The following is a 20,241-nucleotide window of genomic DNA, read 5'->3' on the forward strand; positions in this document are numbered from 1 at the left end:
AACTCATCAAACATCAACTGTCTCAGTTTCCTAAAGAAAACTTAGTAGGGGACAGAACAAGGAATTTTACTTACAGAGAGCAGAAAAAACAATGCAATCTATGCATTTCATATGGCATTACCTACAGATCTGAGCAGGTTTAATTCTAACTGGGACCTATCTGACAGAGAGTAACTTTTACAGCATAAGAGACTTATCATCCATTGAGACAAGAAATGATCTGTGTTGCTGGAATTTTAGATGATGTCACATAATTTTCCCACTGCCTTTATATAGATATTGAAAGGAAAGAGTGATTGATGTAGAACTGGAGGGTCTTCATATCTTTGGCAAGTAAAACAAAGCAGGCCATCAGTCCTCTGATTGCATTTGGTGCAGTGGATATTTTCCAGCTCAGTGCTTAACCATTAACTTCTCAAGGTAAAATGACTACTCAGTGCAGTGAATATATTGAACATTGTAGAAAGACACAGGAACCTTTAAATGGGCAAGAGTGGGTCATCCATCACTCCAGCCAGTGGTGTGTCTATTCCAAATTCTGTCTGCCTGATATTCAGCTGGAAGGAGTCCATGAGCCAGGTGGTAAATAAGTTGCCTGTGCACAAACACAAATCAAAAGTGCTGTGGAGGCAGAGGTGATGGAAACAGCATCTAAAACAACATCTAAAAAAGTTTTTAAAATTTGCATTACTAAGTCTGCATTCTCAAAGTGCTCATTTTTTCCTCACTTTTTTTTAAAATATAGAACTTAATGTCTACTACTTCACTGATGCCTGAGGCCAGAAATCTATGGAGAGAATCTGGTACTCAAAATACAAAAACCTATCTTCATTTTGCAAAGTTTCTGACCAGAGACAGTGAAAAATAGCAAATACAGTCAATAAGAAATACATATATTTTAGCACTTCCCTGATCTGCAAGGAAAATTTTCGGGCTTCAGTTTACAAGATGGTGTAGAAGAATTTCTTGGATGATAAAACTTTACATAGGGGATTGTTTATATGTTCCTTGAAGAGGTAACTACTTCTGTTTCATACAAATATATATATATATATATATATATATATACACACACACACACACACACACACACACACACACACACACACAAAATGATTAAATGATTTAAGAAGGTGATATAGTTAGGTAGTATTACAGTAAGGATCAGTGATCAATGCACCACAAAGGCATAAAGTTCTGTGCTAATGGGTTTTTGATGTTGCTGGAAAAAAACCCAGGAGTGATAATATTAGCTAGATGATTCAAAACATGTATTAAAAATAACACTAATGAAAGGTCAAAACATTGCAAAAGGAACATTACAAAGCTCTTGGAAAGACTTCTGGGACTCTCAAGGCCTCAGATGACTCTTGGGGATTATCAAGAAGGATCAGTCTTACCCATTCTTGAGTACGTGAAATGAGTAAAATAGCTTTTCTGTTCACATTCACAGTATATTTTTTAAGGTCAAGTAGAATCAGAAACTGTTAGAGGACCACAGAAACACACCCTTCAAAACAGACTTAAGAGCTTCCCAACTTCAAAACTGTTATAGCAGCAACAATTACCATGATGCAAATTGCAATTCCATTCACTGTATTCCTTATTTTTGGACTTAGTGTGTCCAGAACTAGTAGATAAATTTATTTAGATTTCACAAAACTAATAAATTGCAGTCTGCAGTGTACATCTAATGTGCTCAATGTTCTTATGATTTTTTTTTCAGCAGCAAATTCACATAAAGCCTCACACCTTTCAACCACTCTGATTTATCAGACACTAAGTTATTGTCTGTAGAGACCTCCATGTGATACAGACTAATGCCAGAATTTACCAAACTTTAAAACAACAAAGGAACTAAGTGGAATTCCTGTCTTTACACTAAAAATAATCCAAACCCTAGCTCATCAGCACAATCTTAGAATAATAGAAAACTATTGTGTAGTGAGTGTGCTCTTATGTCTGTTACAGCAGTTTTATTACAATCTTCCTTTAGGTGGCATTTGTTTGAATTATTTGACAGTAAATATGAAGAGGGATAAGGTGCCGAAAGTATTTATGAAGTATTTTCTTGCAATATTACTCTCCTCTGATGTCTGTGTTTATCTGGTGAATTTAAAATTTCACTTTTTATATTATTTTAATTAATTTAAAGAAAGCTTTTTCAATATGCTACAATATAACAAAAATTCTCAATGTTACAATAATGATATTTTAAATTATTTTAAATGAATTTTAAATTATATTATATTTTTAGTGTTTTTAAATCATATTAGTCTAAAACAAATTTGCAGTGAGACATCTGTCTAATCATCTTACAGTTACAGAGAGAAAAAATAAAAATAATCCCAGTGACTACAACTGCTTTTCTTACAAAGTATTCTATAAATTGAAAAAAAATAATGAAACTATACATAAAGCTGATTTTAATGGGATTTTGAAAATTTTTGTGCTCTTACTGAGGCAATTGACTATCAAACTCAACTCCTGAAAATGTGCATTGTTCAGTAAATTTGTATTTTATTCACAGTAGGATGGTGTGAAAAATATCAGCCATGGAAAATAACAGTCAGAGTCTACAGAGATCTTATTACAATGTCGAAACAAAACATCTTTCATGTAAATTATGCTAGCAACAAAATATAAATTATGACCATAGAAGTGAATGGAGAAACTCTTAATCAATTAATATAGAATATAGATTTTTTTTTTCTTTTATCTCTGTTGTTTCAGCATATAACTTTAATAAAGGCTATTTCTGCCCTTAAATTGGCATGCAGTTACCAGTCCACTGCTTCTGGAACAAATAAACTCCAGAAGATTACCCATAATGTTTGAAATTCAGCCTAGGTATTTCAGGAGGCAAACTGATTTGGATCCTTCACCTCAAAAGCCTTATATTTATTCCTGCAAGTTGCAGAACAATTCAAAGTAATCAAGGTGATAAAAGCAGTGAAATCTCATTTTCCTGGAAGCTTTTACTGTTCTTACTGCAGTGCGTTAGTCTGGTGTTCTTAGTCCAGTGGGTTTTGAAGTTAAATTGTAAATTGGAAGGTTGTCAGGTAGATGCTAAGAATGTCTGCATAAGGCTACAGCAGCATATGCCCTTTTTAGTGAACCTTTTAAACATCAGATACACAATTAATGCATACGAACTCATAAAAGCTGCAGACTAAATGAGTGAAGTCAAAAACAATTATAGAATAATAGCATATTTATTTTCCTTTTAAAAAACTTATGGCCTGCTGTCACCTTTCCATTCAAGACTTATACCAACACCCTTAGCACCTTGAAGCTATCATGATTAATAAAACAAATTTGAAAAATTTGTTTCATATTGCTTCCTCAATATGCTGAGTTTCTGTCCACCTCAGTGACCTAACATTTCTGACTAACAGATTCCAAACCCTGCGCAGTGATCACTTATGATTTCATATGAATAACCTAGAACTAGAAACAGATATTGTACCTCAAATAGAGTGTAAAATTCTGTAAAATGTTTGTATCTAGTTCTGGCAACTTGTAAGATACAATTGCTATATGCCTGCATTGCTCTGATGGAGAGACAAAATATTTTTATATTTTGGAGGGCTTTACACTTGTATGAATATTATTTTCCCTTTCATTCTAAGAACTATGCTTTGTAACTAGGCAACCATGCTATAAAGCATTATAGTATAATAATTTTAATTCTCTAGAAATGATATCGTTATTTGTCCACATTGTTCTCTAAATTTTTCTATAATGCTGCATAACCAGACAAATCATGGGTTTGTGCCTTTGCACTTTATTGCCTTTAATGATTATATTTACCTATATTGTGGGTGATCTTCAGAGCATATTTCTGCCTTCATTCCTTGTTAGCAATTACCAGTCATTCCTTTTTCCACTCTGTGGGAGTGGATCCAAACTAAAAATATGATCAATTGTTCCTCTGTCCCAATGGTTCTTTTGTGCAGGACTCTGTGGTGCTCAGCTTGGCCATTACTCCTTTTCATCTACAAGGTCATGACTGTTTTAAGCTGTCCTGGCACCAGTGAGCACCACAACTCTTAACTTGGTGATTTCTCATCTAAGCAGTACTAAGGGCTTTGAGTTTTCCCACTCAAAGTGGCACAAAATTGAGATTTAAGTGAGAATTTCTGTACCATATTTATTACAAAAGATAAAGATACTGTCAGGCTTCTAATAACAGAATTTGTATCTGTTCCTCTACCTTATGAATTTCATTATCAAGCAGTCAACCAAAAATTGCAGAGGATTAATCAGTAGCAGAGGACAGCAGGATTTTGCAGATAACATCTCTAGTGGGAAGAGCAGAGTGGGATCAATCTGTATGTATGTATAGAATTAACATGGTATGAATGTAATATTATAGTTACCTCTGACGTTGCTGTCTCTTCTTTGTCTTGGAATACAAAGACAATATGAATCCTTCAAAACTAAGACCAAGAGGCCTCCACTGAGAAGTATGGCTGCCCACTTATTTTGATAGATGATTTTGATAGATATACTTATTTTGATAGATGATGTGATTTCAACTTTGAGCTGTGAATCCTTATGTAAAAAGCCTGTCCCTAGATTAAATTCAGTGTCAGTTTTGACATTAAAAAATCCTTTAATGGGTAGTTATTGAAACCCTGTTGACATGACTCGTAATTACAAGATAATCAAGATTATACCAAATTACACTGAAATACAATACACAATTTGTGGTGGATATTTAGGTTTGTGCTTCAGAGTTCATACACATCCTCATTCAAGCACACGGATGGTATTGCATGCCACAATATAAGAAAGATATAAAGCTAATTAGAGAGTGTCCAAAGAGGGGCAACAAATTCAGTGAAGGACCTTGATGGGAGGCCATATGAGGAGCAGCTGAAGTCACTTGGTCTGTTCAGCCTGGAGAAGGGGAGACTGAGGGGAGGCCTCACTTCATTTACAATCACCTCATGAAGGGAAGAGAAGGGGCAGATACTGATCTCTTCTTTCTGGTGAGCAGTTGACCCAAGGGAATGGCCTGAAGTTGTATAAGGAGAGGTTTAGGTGGATATCAGGAAAGCGTTCTTCACCCAGAGGGTGTTTGAGCACTGGAAAGGGCTCTCCAGGGAAGTGGTCACAGCATCAAGCCTGACAATTTAAGAAGCATTTGGCCAATACTGTTGGGCACATGTAACTCTTGAAGTTGGTCCTGCAAAGGGCCAGGAGTTGGACTTGATGATCTCTGTGGGTTCCTTCCAACACAGCATATTTTGTGATTTAGTATAACTACTTCTTTTAATACAGCTGACAGGACCACAGATCTCTGTTCCTTTCTCTTTACTCTGGTGAATGCTGCAAGTTTACCTTGACACAGACACTACCTGAGATATCCAATTCAGGAGCACAAGCAGTGCTGCAGACATGAAACCCCACCTCTAAATTCTCACACTCTTCCCCCTAAAAAACCAAAACACAAGCCAGACAACCAAACAGTCAGACCTTAGACAGACAGAATTGTCCTCAGAAAATGCTTGCAGTCAGTCTCCACTGATTTGACAGGGAGAAGTACTCAGAAGTTGTAAGGTGACTTTCAGGTAAGCAGTTTGTTCCTCTCAAATGCAAATGTCTTAAGCAGGAAGTTGATGGTTGCAGTCATGACCCCTACAGAGTGGTTCTATTAATCTTCCTGCTTCAATGGCTTTTTGACAATTTGGCCATTCATCTGGTGGAGACATGGGAGAAGCGGGCCCTGGAGGACAGCCAGCATTATGGAGTTGGCCTGATGGATAACCAGAATTCTTCAAGTGGATGGTCTGATACAACTAAATATGTGTTTTTAATTTTATGTATTTCAAAACTTCCAATATCCTGGCATGTTTTCAAACTGTGCTAAGCCAAAAGAGTCTTGAGGAATTGTTACACCAGATGCTGTCCATCTCTCCCTTAGATGTACTTCTTGAGGCAATCTGAAAAGACTGGGTTCTCAATGACTGGGGCTGACTTGGCTTGGAATTTCATGGGCATCTGATTTATTTCCCCTAAGTGTATGTTGTGCTTTTTTTAAGAGGGACCTCTTGGAGAAGGGGAGGTTATTCCTTTACAAGGGGCACTGAGCGTGCTCAAAGAGAGAAGGTCAAGAGACTACAGGATGCACAGAGAAGGTAAGTTATAGAAGGGGGTCTGGACATCATGCATGGTTTGGTTTAGAAGATGAAAACAAAGATGGCAGAGCAGGCCAGTAGGCTTTGGAAGTGAAGGCAGGAATTTCTAGAGGACCAGAGCAGACAAAGCAGAATTTCCATCCAATCAGAAATCTGTAAAGTTAGCTGCAATCATGGACAACCCTTCAAAACACACTGGACTTCTAAAAACTCTGTAAAGAATTCAATTTCTCTTTATGTCTTCTTTGTCTCTTTTTTTAAAAAAGCTAAGATTTTAGGTTTCAGTTTTCATTCAGACAAAACTTTTATTTCTGAGTAGTGTAATGCAGATATGCAATAACCTAACTTTGAAAGAATCATCCAAGGGAAAAAAAAGTCCTTTGGCATATTGTAAACAAATAATTGTACTAATCTCAGCAGAGAAATACAAGAAGCCTATAATAGGACATTTATATCATCTTAAAACCACTCATAAGGTACTCACTGGACTGATTTAAATCTACAGTCACAAAAGTATTTCATGGAACATAAAGCGAGCAGTCCCTTTCCTCACCTCTTTCTTACTGCTCCACTGCAAGTAAAAGGAAAAATCTCATTTCACTTTGTTCCTTGCTGCATGAAGCCAGCAAGCTTCCTGACAATTTCCCTGGTATTATTCTGGCTGCTAAGCTCAAACATAGTTCTGAACCCCAGGCATTTTATGAGGCCTGCAGTGATTTAAAAATGCCAACACCTAATGTTTACATGGAACAAGTCCTGATTTTTTTGAATTTGACTAAAATTCCATTCACCCGCAGCTACAGAAACTAAAGCAATAGGTTGGGCAGTGGAAATAATTTTCCCATCGGCTTTGTGGAAATTATGCTATGTTTCTTTTTTGCAAGAGCTAGGAATATCTGCTGAGTATGTTACTGCTCTTTCATTAAATGGAATCACTTTTAATTCCTTTATTATTATTGCATTTGGAAGTAAAATGCATATCTGTAGAAGATCTGGGTGCACATTACAAAATTTAGATCAGAATTAGGCAACCATTTCTGTGACAACCCCCACATAGCACCAAAATAGCTGCTCTGAAAAGAAGTGATATGAGGCACATGATTAAATGTCAGTGAATTCTAAAGACTGTTTCTACTAGGGAGCACAAAGAAAGTGATCTTGCATTGTGCTCCAAAATGTCTCTACCCTGTAAGCTGATCTGCACAGACTGATGGTTCTTGTGCTGTGCGTTGGCCCTTTGACTCTTTCTGACTTCAGAAGGTCTGCATGTCCATTTCTGTGATCAAGGTGCACGATCTAGGCTGAAACAGCCTGCCCTGGGGAATGCTCTGCAGTCCATCTCTTTGCTTTCAGCCTCAGGGTGCAGCATGCTGCAAAGGGGGAAGGTTAAAACAGGTCTGAGATAATGAGTATGGAGACAAAACAGGTTATACATTTCACCCAGACTAGAACTGGTAGCCAAAGAAATGAGTACAGGTGTGAAGCTCTCTTGTCAATATTTCTTGATGATCTGGGCAAACACATTTCTGTTAGCAGAAAACATGGCACAAGAGCCTTTGCACGCAGGTTACTCAGGCTCATGACAGGCCACTCGCTAATGCAGATTTGAAGGCTGGTTTTCTATTTCCTCCTAACTGAAAGCATTAGGCTTGTACACTGTAGTAAGTAGATAGTTTTCTAAATGCACTGTATTTGCAGGATAACTTTCATCAACTGCACTACATTTCTAAAAATGGCACACACTTTCTTAAGAAACTTATGTGAACTTTATGGCATGTTTTTGTCCCTTTCAGCTTTGCAGTCCCCACTGGTCTTTCCACATACCATATTCCCAAGATAGTTACTCTCCAGTACTTATTGTTAAGACACACTAGGGATTCATCTTCTGTTCTAGAAGCACTAGAGAGCCTGAATAAAAATCAAAATCCTTAGTGACGCTCACCAATGGTCACTTGAATAAACAGAAGTGTCTTGAGCATGCAAGACTCCTTATCACATTACTTGGTGTGCTGAGCAAGTAACTATCTTACTGTACTTTCAACTACAGACATATTTGCAGTCTTCTGCCTGGAAAAAAACAACATTCTTAATGCAAGCCACATGAAATAGTTGCCTGAACACACCTTGCAAACAGAGATTTACACTGAGAACAACCCCTGATTACAGACTGGCTGTTCTGTTGATGCTATAGAGCAGCTGCAGTGTGCTGTAACTTACTTTAGCTAAGAGTAATTCCTCTGCCTGAGACCTCACATTTAATTCACAGGTCTAGATGTATTAAACCTGCAATTAAGATCAAAAGAACACATTGTAGTGGATAAAATATGGGGTGTGTGATCTTTCAAACTACAGGTTGGAAATTTTAAGACTACATGCTGAAGTTTGTCTCTTCAGATACTCAGGCAACTTTGTATAAGCTGCTTGGGTTTTAAAAGTACCTAGCAATCTCTTTTTCATTTGTGAGTGTTTAGTATTACTGACAAGTAGGCCACCTATGTGCAAGTGCCTAAATATGGACTGAGAAAACTAGGTTTTGGCACCCAGATACAAATGCTGTGTCTGTGAAGTTTCTCTTCATTGGGAAAATATTTCTTTTTTTGTTATTTTTTTTTTTCTCTCTCTCTCTCCTCTGACTGTAAGCTGTTTTGCACCTGTAACATTGCTTTTTTCTCCTCTTTGCTCTGATGTTTGCATATACTTCCCAGGAAAATGAACACAACAAAAGTTTACAATATTTCTTGAGTTTCACCATAATGTCTCATTCTAACATGGAAGAAAAACAAATACAGGCAAGCTGGCAAATTTTTAAACCATAACTAATATAAGAATCTACTACTGGGAATAATAATAAAATAAATATTTTAAACTTCAGACTGCAAGCAAAAACAAAGGCTTCCTACCCCAATACAATTCTACCATAACAATCTTGTCCTTGGTTCTGAAGATATCTTAATAAAAAATTGAATATGCCTCTGATTTTTAGAATTCAACACATATTTGATTGCAGACAGTACTAGAAAGACTTCAGTAGTAGTCCTGCATTTTAACATTTTATTAATTTAGAAATTCATACTCTGATCATCTTCTTTGAAGTTGCCACAAAATTTTCATTCTGCAGTCAGTTTAGGTTAAAGTATGAAAAAAGCCCTGATGGCAGAATCAGGGTTGCCTTTAAGAAAGAGGGTGGTTGAGGTTTTACTTTTCCTCAATTTCCCTTTTATTGTGAATTTTAAGCACAGGTACTTGCACATTAGCATTCCAAATTTCTTTTTTTCTGATTCATCTCTATATATTTTCTTATGATTTGTGAAGTTATAATTATTCAAACACTTAAACGTGTGCTTAACTTTGTGATTGTTTCAAGTTATATTTTAGATTGAGTGAAGCCATGAGTAGGGCTGATTATAAGCATGTCTAACATTTTCTTGAATTGGGTCCATTTGTCAGTAAAAGAGCAACTGTAGATAACAGCCCTTTCCATATTCTGATTTGAATATTTCATACCTACCCATTCCAGAAAAGTGAATCATTTTTAATAAAGATAATTTCATTTTAAAATAACTAATGCATTAGCATTGTCTTATTCATCAAAGTAGAAAATGTTGTCTAAGGTCCTCTTCCTTATCTTGATCTCACCTGCGTATTGCAGCATAGACAAATATTCTATTTAATGGTGTTTTTTAATGCTACAAGTTCAATATACAGCCTTTTCAGTAAAAAATACCAAAATTTTCAGTTCATAATAGCAACCAGTAGTTTTTATTAACTGTCTTGATACAGATCTGCTTATATAGATTTGACTACATATATGTGGCTTCAGCAGAATTGTTGCATCCGTTGCAATATTCTTGCTTATATTGTTCTATGCAATTTAGTATCCTTTAGGCTTCTAGATTTTTTTCTTAATTGGCAAGAAAGAAAATTTTATCTGTGATTTAAATTTTCTATCTATGATCTAATTTTGCACTTTGACATACCATATCCACCACACTAAATTATTCAGCAAAATTGAAAACATACAGGATTTAGCACTCTGTATGGGTCATTATAAAATAGGCCTGAAAAACTCTATTTGACACAGGTGCCAAAAATGACAGGTAGAAGATGGTGCACAGATTCAACGTAAGCAGAGGGACTTCTTGGTAATGCTATAAATACAGACATGGAGAAAATCTGTAAAGATTACAATGTTTTTATATAGAATTGTATAGTGTTGGTAAGCACCGGGATATAGAAATGTATTCTAAAAAATGCCTGTTTCAAAGGCTCAAGGCTGAAAAAAAGAATATAATGTTTTAAAATACAAGTACCCAGAGTATTACAGGACTTACTACATGACAGAATCATAACCAACTATCTTTAGAAATAACAATCTGTAAGTAGGAGATCACAATGACAAAATATCTTCCCTTAAAACTTTGCATCACCTGCTATGTATTAACACCGCCTTACTCAATGGATTTTATTATCACATTTCTCTACACATTGTTGCCATTTGGATATGAGTAATATCAAGCGCTGCGGAAAAGTCATAGAACCTTCAGCTCTTATCTAAAAAAACCATTCCAACTCGATGAATTTTAAACCATTTTGAAGATGAGACACAGCACTTTAAAGTATCTTTTAAAAGATTCCAAATAATTAAAAACTCTACTTGACTAGTCTTAATAAATTACAGTGATGAGTTTTTAATTCACTGAGAGAAAAACTTGTGAGACCTACAGGAACTGATGTCAGATTCCTGCTTTAAGATTAGGAATGTTCATGTTCAATTATTGTTTGTTACTGAGATACTGAGTACATGTTGGTTTGCTGTCTCTGGCTGCCTGTTCTCATTCAGTGTTTACAGGTACCTTTGTCACATTCAAATGGGTTTTACTTCACCTGACTTTAGTCCTCTAGTCAAAGGTAGGCATCTCTGCTTCCTTTTACTGGAGTTAACAAAGAAAAGAAATGACCTGTAAAAGGCAATTTATGTCACTTTTCCTAGAAAGAGAAGGTTTGGACTGATAAGAACCTGTGCACCACAGAGGTAGGGTATGACTAACTGAGGCTGGATCCTGAGCTTTTGGTAGTTATTGAAAAGAATCCCACTGTAGTAACTGAAAGGTATGAATGTATGTGCAAGAGTGCAATCATGACACAGTCTGATATTCCTGCAAATGAAGATAAAATACCAAAATATTATTTCAATGTACAGTTGATGGCTTCAAAGCCAGTCCAAACTACACATATCAACACTCACTCTTGAAACAGAACAACGCCCACCACTTCGCTTCTTCGGGTAGGCAAATTTTAATCTTTTACTATGAGACTGACAGTTTTGTATCCAGTTGCTATGACAGCAGAAGCCAAAGAACTATGAACCAAAGTTCACTCTCATACCCCAGCCTTCTTCCCCATGTGTGATTTTCACACTGCACAGCTCCAAAAGGTTACCAGCATTTAGCACAGTAGGAAGGACACTTGTCCAGGCTCTCTTTTCATGCCTCACATCTGGGAGTAAGACTCCTGCTATTAATGGACCTCCAGCATGTTGGCTGGTCCAAGAGTATTTTCACAGGCATTCTGGAAAATTTGCAATGTCGCAATAGCTTCTGCCTAGGAAAACAAAAATATAAAAGTAACTATAAATACAGCAATATGGCATGAATCTCTTTGGAAAGCCAAAGAAAGAGGAGATAATTTCAGCTTAATTTCAAATTTTAATGGCTTTCATAAAGGCCTATGATTTTGGGTACACACCCTGTGTTTACAATACTGTTGTTTACAAACAAAAATCTTTTTTACCTCTTAGTCATTGTTTTGCTAGGCAAAACTCTTTATTTTCATAAGATTGACTCTTCATTACCTTTAAACTTCCTGCACCTGCTCTCATTTTTCATAAATGTACTTTTTGAATAAGCTGAGCATGGTATTTCTGATCAGATCTTATGCTTTTTGCTTTTCTGCATATCTCTGCTGGAAATACTTCAGCCAGTATATCCTAGGATCACATTTGCCTTTCCACTGAAAGACCCTGAAACCACAGAAATTCCAGTGACCCCTTAGAATTTCTTCATTTCTCTGGCACTCACCACTATGGTTTAAGGCTCCTTTATGTGAGAAACCTTGAAGCATGAAGTGCTCAAGATGAGAACCTTGTTTGATATGGAACATATGTGCTTAATTTTATATATGGTGTATCATTTCATCAGCTTCATTTAGCTTTGTAGGATCCTGGCCTATCTCCTCAGTCTATAAATAAATAATGACAGATTTATAAATAAATCAGTTTCTAACCAGCTGAAACTGTGTTATCTTTGTATCTTTTACCAATCAATAGAGAAGCCTGAATGACAGGCACAGGTTCTGCAGTTTTAAAAAAACCTAGTATAACAATAAATAAATAGAGTACACGTAAGTACCACATAAATATTTTGATGCACTAGCATAAAATATTTCATATGGTGTTTCAGAATATGCCCAAGCCATTTACATCTATGCTAGGCCAGCAAGTGTTTTTTAGCTGGCAGTTCAATGTTCGCTCAATATAAATAGATAATCAATCATTCTTTGTTGCTATTGTTTTAAAGAATAGTTTGAAACCCAATTCACACTGAGTGTTAGTACGGCCTGTTCTTCTTGTTCTCTTATCAATACAAGTTTTAATATTAAAAAAATGCATTGTTTTCATCTGGCTGCAGGAGTGTATGTGTTGAGCTCTACTGTAATTTTTCAAGTTCTTGGTTGGTGGGAGGGTGCAGGTGCAAGCCTGCAGAAGAGACTGAAACTCTGTGAAGGCACAAAGTAAAGCACATATCAATCCATTCAGAGAACAAACACACAAATGAAAACACTTAAGTGGAGAAAATCCATTCCCATACTGAGAATAATTGTATTACAGTGCAGTTTGTGTGGATTTGAATTTCATCTGCCTTTCTGTTCTGCTCACTCAGAGGAAACTCATGGAGACCTAAACTCTAGTGCCTCATTTAAAGCCTGATGCAGGACATAAGTATAAGGCAACGTATCTGTTCTTGTTCTTGGGTCAGGAGCCCTAGATTTATCATTTTTCCACAAGATGTGGTAGGAAGAATGCTTAACTTTAATTATGTTGCCACAAACCAGCCTTGTCATGTTCCTGTCACAACGAGGACTCCGTCCGTCCAGGTCTCTTTCCTGGCATCTATAGAGAGGTCACAGGACAGTGCCAGAAGCCAGGCAGTGGATTTCGGTCCGCACCGATGAGCACTCAGTGCGAGGGCTGAAAGCCAAAAGGCCCTCGCTCACCCTGGAGGACTGCACGGAGCAGTGTGATCGTCGAAGCAAAGACGGCTCTCTGCTTTCCCAAGTTTTTGTTTGCAAGGCCCAGGGTGCTGCTCCCGGACTGGGGAGGTGTCGCCTCCTACTTACCAGGGCTCCCCTTCCCCTCTCGCTCAGCGTTGCGGTCCCTGCCCGGGGGAACCGCAGCCGTGCCCGTCGCATCCCGGCCCCTCGCCCTCCTTCCCGGCCCTGTGCGGAGCCCTGGGCTCGGCCCGGCGGCCGCGGCGCCGCCTCGGGCTGGAGCGGCCGATCGGCGCTCGCCCCCCGCTCGCCCACCGGAGCGGACACGCCGGGACGGGCGGGGGGAGAAGTCACCCCGATAAACCCGCGCTGCCCTCGGCACCCCTGAGGCCGCCTCCCTCCTCTGGGTACTGCAGAGGGGCGGCGGAGCGCCGCCGGCTCCCGGCCCGGCTCCCGGAGCGCAGGCTGCGGGCAGCGCTCCTGCCGGGCAGCCCGGCGCCCGCTGCGCTCCGGACTCAGCCCGGCAGAGCGCCCGGCAGGCGGGGAGCGGGGCGGGGGAGCGCAGGGGGAGGGCTGCGCGCAGAGGAGCGCCGGTCCTGCGAGATGCTGCACGCCCAGCTCCCCGCCGGAGGGGGGTAGCAGCCGCTGTCTCCGCGGCTCCTGCTTTTTTGCAAGGGCTGTTGCTGCCGCTGGACGCAACCTTCTCCCGACATGGAACTGCTGCCGCCGCCGCCGCTGCTGGAGTGAGTGAGTGTGACGGGCAGAGCTAGCCGGCCGCATGGATGGATGTGTTTAGCTTTGTGAAGATTGGGAAGCTCTCCGGGTAGGTGTTTGCCGCCACCGCCGCTGCTCCGCGAACCGCGGGCATCCCGCGGCTGCGGGCGCTGCCCGTGCCCTGCGGGGGCAGGGAGGGATGGGGCTGCCCGGCCAGGGGAGCGCCCGCGCCGCTCCCAACTTCTCTGGCAGCGGGGCTCGGGGCTCGGTGTCGGGGTGGGGCGGTGGGGCTCGCTGTCCGTCCATCTGCCCGGGCCGATGTCCCTGCGCGGGATGGGTCATCCCCCTCTCCCTCGTGAAGGGACAATGAACTGCGGCCGCAGTTGGGCGAGAGCGGTGCCCTCCTTGAGACGCCGGCCGGAATGGGCGGCCAGAGCGCTTCTGAAAATGCAAGAGCGGCGACAGGAGCCGGCACCGGGCGCGGTGGCGGTGGCGGAGGGGTGTGTTGGTGTGCGGGGGGTGGTGGCGCGGTGCGGGTATCGGTCATCTGCGGGAGCGGGGGGAAGTTCCGAGGAGCCAGCAGCGCCGGGCCGGGCCGCGCCGCCGGGAAGGGTCTCGCCCTGCCCCTCCGCTCCGCTCCCGCGGTACCTCGGGCACACCGGCTCCCCCAGGAGCCGTATTTTTGGAGAAGTGGTGAAATCGTCGCCCCTCGCATCGTTTGTGAGCGCTGCCCCTCCGCCGTTTCACACGGTGATGGGTGCAGGGGCGCGAGTGGATTTGGAGTCTCGTATCCCTTGCTCGTAAGGCTCGTACTTCTCGTTGTTTAAATGTGTCGTTGATTTGTATTATTTTTCTCTATTTCTTTGTTTTCCGAATAAACCTTGTCTCGAATGGCCTCAGAGTTGTGGTCTCAGCCTGTGGACTGTTGTGTTCGCAGCGGTTGCCAGGCCTGGAACTGCATAGATAGATCAAGAGGCAAAACATCCCCTGTTACAATGTTCCCACCGTAGTTAAACGTAACTGGACGTAGCCCTTCGCAGTTACACAGGGAATTGTGCTTTATCTCAAAGATGCAGTATGAAAGTACTTGAATCACGTTTCTTTTTCAGGGTTCTGGTGTGGATAATCTTCCTAAAGGCTTTAGCTTTGATCACTGTAACTAGGAGTGTTTCAAATTCTTATGATTCACTGGTTCCTACTCCATAGTTACCATATCCTTTTCTGTTTATGAGGCATGCATGAGGCAGAAATTGGATGGTGTACAAAAGGGAGAAAGGCCTTGGTAAGGAAATAAAAAAAGTGGCTGCTCCAGTGACGGTCAGGTAGGGAGCTTGTCAAAATGACAGATGGTCTGTAAAGAACAAATACTGCATGGCCAGAAGTTACAGAGTGCCACAGGTGCAGCCACTGCCTTTATCCCCCAAAATTCCCACCATTGCACCTGGCTGTGATTACAACTCTGCTTGTGGCATGCCAGCACAGAACAGCTGCTGTCATTCAAGCACATCATTGTCTCATCCTGCTCACAGCAATTTTACACCATGTGACAATGACAATACAAGCAGCCCCCTCGGCTTGGTGGTGTTACTGGCTGATACCGCTAGAGCTGCAGCAGCAGGAACTACAGCGGGAACTTTGAGGAGGTGGAAAATATGCTCACATAGATAAGGAATAGGTCATGTAGTATGATATTTATTTCCAGGTAACTGATTTGTGTGACCTTCTCAATTTTTTTTTTTTTTTTTTTTTTTTTTTTTTTTTTTTTGGAAAGGATATTTTAGAAAAGCTCTCAGGTCTTCACGTCACACTTGGTCTAGAATGAAAGGCAGAGAAAGGGATGTGTCATTCAAAAATTTTATTATGTCAGGTGCATGGCAATTTTTAGATATGTATATTGAAAGCTTGGGTCTTTCTTGGTGTGTACAAAATTTGTAGCTTTCTGCATACTTGAAGTCAGAGCTAATATTTGTATTTAAGTAAAGATAGGTCACAGAAATACTTCAGAAGAACCTGAAGGTTCCTTGTGAAATGAAATTGCGAATTTCAAAGCTTGCATCTGCCGCTGCTTCATTTAAGGATGTGAAATACTTACAGCCTGTGTTTATCTTGTAGATTGCAGTAAATTATTTCTGTTCTGAGCTGCACTTTTTATTTCTAATTTTCTGGTTGTTAAAAGACATAATAGTTTACAGGACTTGACTTTACTTGCTGTTACCTAGGTTACAGCCAGGTATCTATTCCAGTTTTATGAGAGCTTCATGAAGAAGACAGGTTCCAGTGTAAACCCCATTTTTAGTTCTTTTGTGCATTTGGGTTGGAAAACTAGTTTGCCCAAAAATACCAGTTGTTTGCTGTTAGAAGGAAGGCCTTTCTGAAGAAAATATTTAACTGTGAATGTGATCTTACAGGCATATTACCTACAGAAAGTTGTTTTGAACATGGCTGGTGCTGAACTTCTTTTTAATTTTATTTTGTTGTGCATTCAGATCTCCTCATTTTAAGTTGCAAGTCTTTTACTACAGTTTTAGTCTGCAGCCTTGATTTTGCAGGCAGTGGCACACCTAAACTCTGTTATACATGATTACTGGAAGGGATGCTTCCTGAAGTCATGATATGATTTTAATATATCTGGTAAGAATTTAAATTTTTTCTCAATCAACTATCAGATGAGTTTTTAAAATCTGGAATAAATTTAAGATGGGATTTAAAGTCCTAGAAGGTGGCTACTGGATATAAAATTCTACATAGCATACATAATTTTTTATGTTTTAATTGTCTATTTGGGTTTTTTATGTGATACCTTTGTGTTTAGGGTCTTTTAGAGACTCTGCTTCTACAATGGCTTCAACAATTGTCCATACTTTCTGGGTAAATGGAAAATATGGGCATAATCTGGAAAAGGATTATGTGCAGAAATGAGAGAGAATGTCAAACTGGTTTTATGACAAATATGATCTCTGGTAATCTTGTCCTTTCCTTGACTTTGTAGGTATTTTACATTTTGTACTATGCATAAACATATATATGCTTTGTGATTAGGTTTCTGTTGAAAGTTTGGAGATACCCATCAGACACTGAAACCAAAAATACCACGCAAAAATAGTAGTCACACTTTCCCTGACATATCCTCTCCCCCATCCCGTTTTGGAAATTCACCGATCTGGTAATGGTCTGGAGTAAATGTTTTGGTGTAAATCTTACAGTGTCATTCTCTGCAGGAAAAACCCACAAACAACCAACTACCTTTTATTGTGATCAATTTCCAAGTGCAGAGAATGATTGACAAGTCTTGTTCAATGTATCAGTGCTTTGAAGTGGAGCTGTACAAGGCAGATGAACATTTCTGTAGTGTGGGCAGCATAAGCATGTGTGGCGTAGCAGCATCTGTAATTTGGGACAGAGGATTGGTGCCACTGGTGAGATGAATAGCTGAGAGTTGAGGCTGGTTCAGAAGTCTGTCTTGCCTGGTATTCTCTCTCAGCTGCTTTTAGCAGCTGCTTGGAGAAACAGTAGGAGTGGTGATTCTTAAGCATAGGTATAGGCAGTGGAGGAAGGATGGTGCTGTTGTTCTGAACATGAAACTGTTTTCAGATCAAGGTAAATCTGAGAAAAGGGCACAGTGTCAAGTTGCTAGTTAGTACTGGACAGATGAACTGTGAAACAATAGGTCAAAATAGTGAATGGAAGTTATAAAGAATTTAAGCCTGTATTCATGGAATATATTTTTAGTTGGAATTTTTTTAAATTGGGAATGACTGTTTTTGTGATGTCTGTTGAGGTCAGTTCTATTTCAGAGCTTTCACAGCAGGAAGTATAACTTGGATATGGAAAGAGATCTGAAAGTCTGGATATCACCTGAATGTGACTGAGTGAGGCAGTGACCCTCCAGAGCTGGGATACAAAGCTCCTGTGTTTGTAGCTTTGCCAGATAACACTAGCGAGAAAATGACATGACTGTCTGCCTGAGTGGCCATCAGATCCTAAGCTGTGGCAATACTGCTGAGGGTAGGGTGGGCATCTCTGTCATAGTTACATCTGTGGGAGAAGTTCTGAGCTCATAGAGTAATTTGTCACCAGAAAGAAAATCTCCAAGCAGGCCTGCAGTATGGGGTAAGAAAGTAGAAATCTAGATCTCATTCTAGCTGTTAAAAGTATAACTGATGGAGAGTTAAGCCCATGTAACGAACAGGAGGATACCAGGAAGGTTTGGACCTGCCCTTAACAACCATGCCAGTTTGTCATATGGGCTAGGTAAATTTGTCTTATCTGGATCTTTACTTTTCTGCCCAAGTTTAGCATTGCCAACCATTATCCTTGAGTTTAAATATATTCCATTAAAATGGGACTTGAATAGCCATGTCCTTGTTAGCCAGGCCCTTGGAACTGCCTTTAAAACTACTACTAATTTTCACGACTATTTGCATATAACGTATTTGGATCCCTGTTATGGAAACTTTTGGTGCTGATAAAGTATCAGCATTTAAATACTACAGGGACATGCTTGACCAGGAATTGATTTCTGATAATACCAAACTGTATTTAAAGCTACTTTTTATAATAAGGAGTAAAATTAATAGTTTTGTGATGTACTTTGAAGAAATCTGTGAAGTGAAAAGGCTGCACATTTATTGAAGGTATGTTTAAAGACTTTTAAAATAATTGGTGAGACTGTTTCTGATAATTATTCCATTGACTGGAAATGAAGCAAATAACAGTGGAGCGGTATAAATTTCAGTAAGTAATTGCATTTCAAATCCTAGTGAAATTCACATTGCTTAAAATTTAAACCCATGAAAATACATTGGAGCTAGAGATGTAAAGTACGGCAGGACTCAAAAGTCTCTCTGACCTAAATTAGGATCTGGTATTGTAGAAGTTTCTAGCAGTTTTCCTTTAGTTCAAAGCATACAGAAACTCCCTTTAATAGGTTAATGATTGGCTACAAACTGAGAAAATTCTTTTCATTAGTTTTAAAACCCCATCATTTTAAATTATAATAAAGTTAGTGAGTGAACTTGTTAGGTATCAGTTTTAGCTATGGGAGTGTGGGGAGATAATGCTCTGCAAGATTTTGAGAACTGCTGATAAAAAAAGTACTTTATACAGAGAAAATAAAAAAGATGGTGAAGGCTAAGGAATATTTGTATGTTAGAGTCAAATGCTGAGAGTGAATATTCTTATGATCTGGCTCTTGATAGAGTTTATTTTTGGATTTTTCTGAAATTTTTGAAACTTTAAGGGAAAGAGACTTGCGATATTGTAAGGTATCATGACTTTTTTTGTGTCTATGGATAATCAAAACAAAAAGGTGTGCATGTGTGAATTGATGAAAACTACTTAGTGATTTACATTAACAATCAAAAAGACCAAAAAATTCTCCCTTCTGTTCTTCAGAATTTATTTCTGCATATGTCCTTTCTGTTTGTTTTTGGGGAGTGGGAAAGAAAGGACAGTTTTGGAAACTAATGTTTTTTAAGAAGAAAATCGAAAATCACTATTTGTAAAACTTTGCATTACTGATTGTACCCTATTTAGAGTGAAGGTTTTCATTAATATTTGTGCATGATTGAGTTTTAATTGTTCAGATAAACTGTCAACCTTTCTCATGTAAGTGCTTACATATTTGTTTAGAATACTTTTCCAGCATTATGCAGCCTTTGAGGTTTTGCTTATGTTGCTTATAGATTTTGCAGTTTCACTGTTCTTAATACTGAATTTGTGATTATATTCCTCTGGATTTGACTGTACTCATATATTTGGAAAGCAAAATGCCCATTATTCTATGGCAATAAATGCTATCAGGAGTATTAGCAGTTGCACCAGACATGTAAAACATGTGTTACAAGTCCAAGCTGCCTTATTTCACTTGTGCTCTGTGTTTGACTGAAATAGAGCAGGAGAGAACTGGAGAAGAAATCTGGAAATATTCCATATCTAAGCAGATTTGTAGAGGCAGGATGCTTCATTACCTGAATGCCTGAATGATGGCACTGGCTTTGACTTACTCTAAATGAGGCTGTGACAAGCCTTGAGGCACCTATGACAGGAGCCTTGAGACAGCAGAGATTGCAATTGCACAGAAAAGCCAGCTCCAGAGGGGCTAAAGTTTAGACTT

General features: G+C 39.4%; 1 protein-coding gene across 2 annotated transcripts in view; it reads left to right on the forward strand.

Moving 5' to 3' along the window:
• Positions 1–13,976: 13,976 nt before the first annotated feature.
• The window catches only part of FRMPD4 (FERM and PDZ domain containing 4), a 292,904-nt gene continuing 286,639 nt past the window's right edge, over positions 13,977–20,241 (forward strand). The window contains exon 1 of one of the 2 annotated variants that reach the window (XM_077781595.1): positions 13,977–14,235. In XM_077781595.1, coding sequence (XP_077637721.1) covers positions 14,195–14,235 — 41 coding nt within the window. In that variant the 5' untranslated portion in view covers positions 13,977–14,194. Of the gene's footprint in view, positions 14,236–15,727; positions 15,829–20,241 lie in introns of those variants that run through there. The other variant, XM_077781599.1, reaches the window with a different exon arrangement.

Source organism: Lonchura striata, chromosome 2, assembly GCF_046129695.1.
Source record: "Lonchura striata isolate bLonStr1 chromosome 2, bLonStr1.mat, whole genome shotgun sequence".
Classification (NCBI taxonomy): domain Eukaryota; kingdom Metazoa; phylum Chordata; class Aves; order Passeriformes; family Estrildidae; genus Lonchura; species Lonchura striata.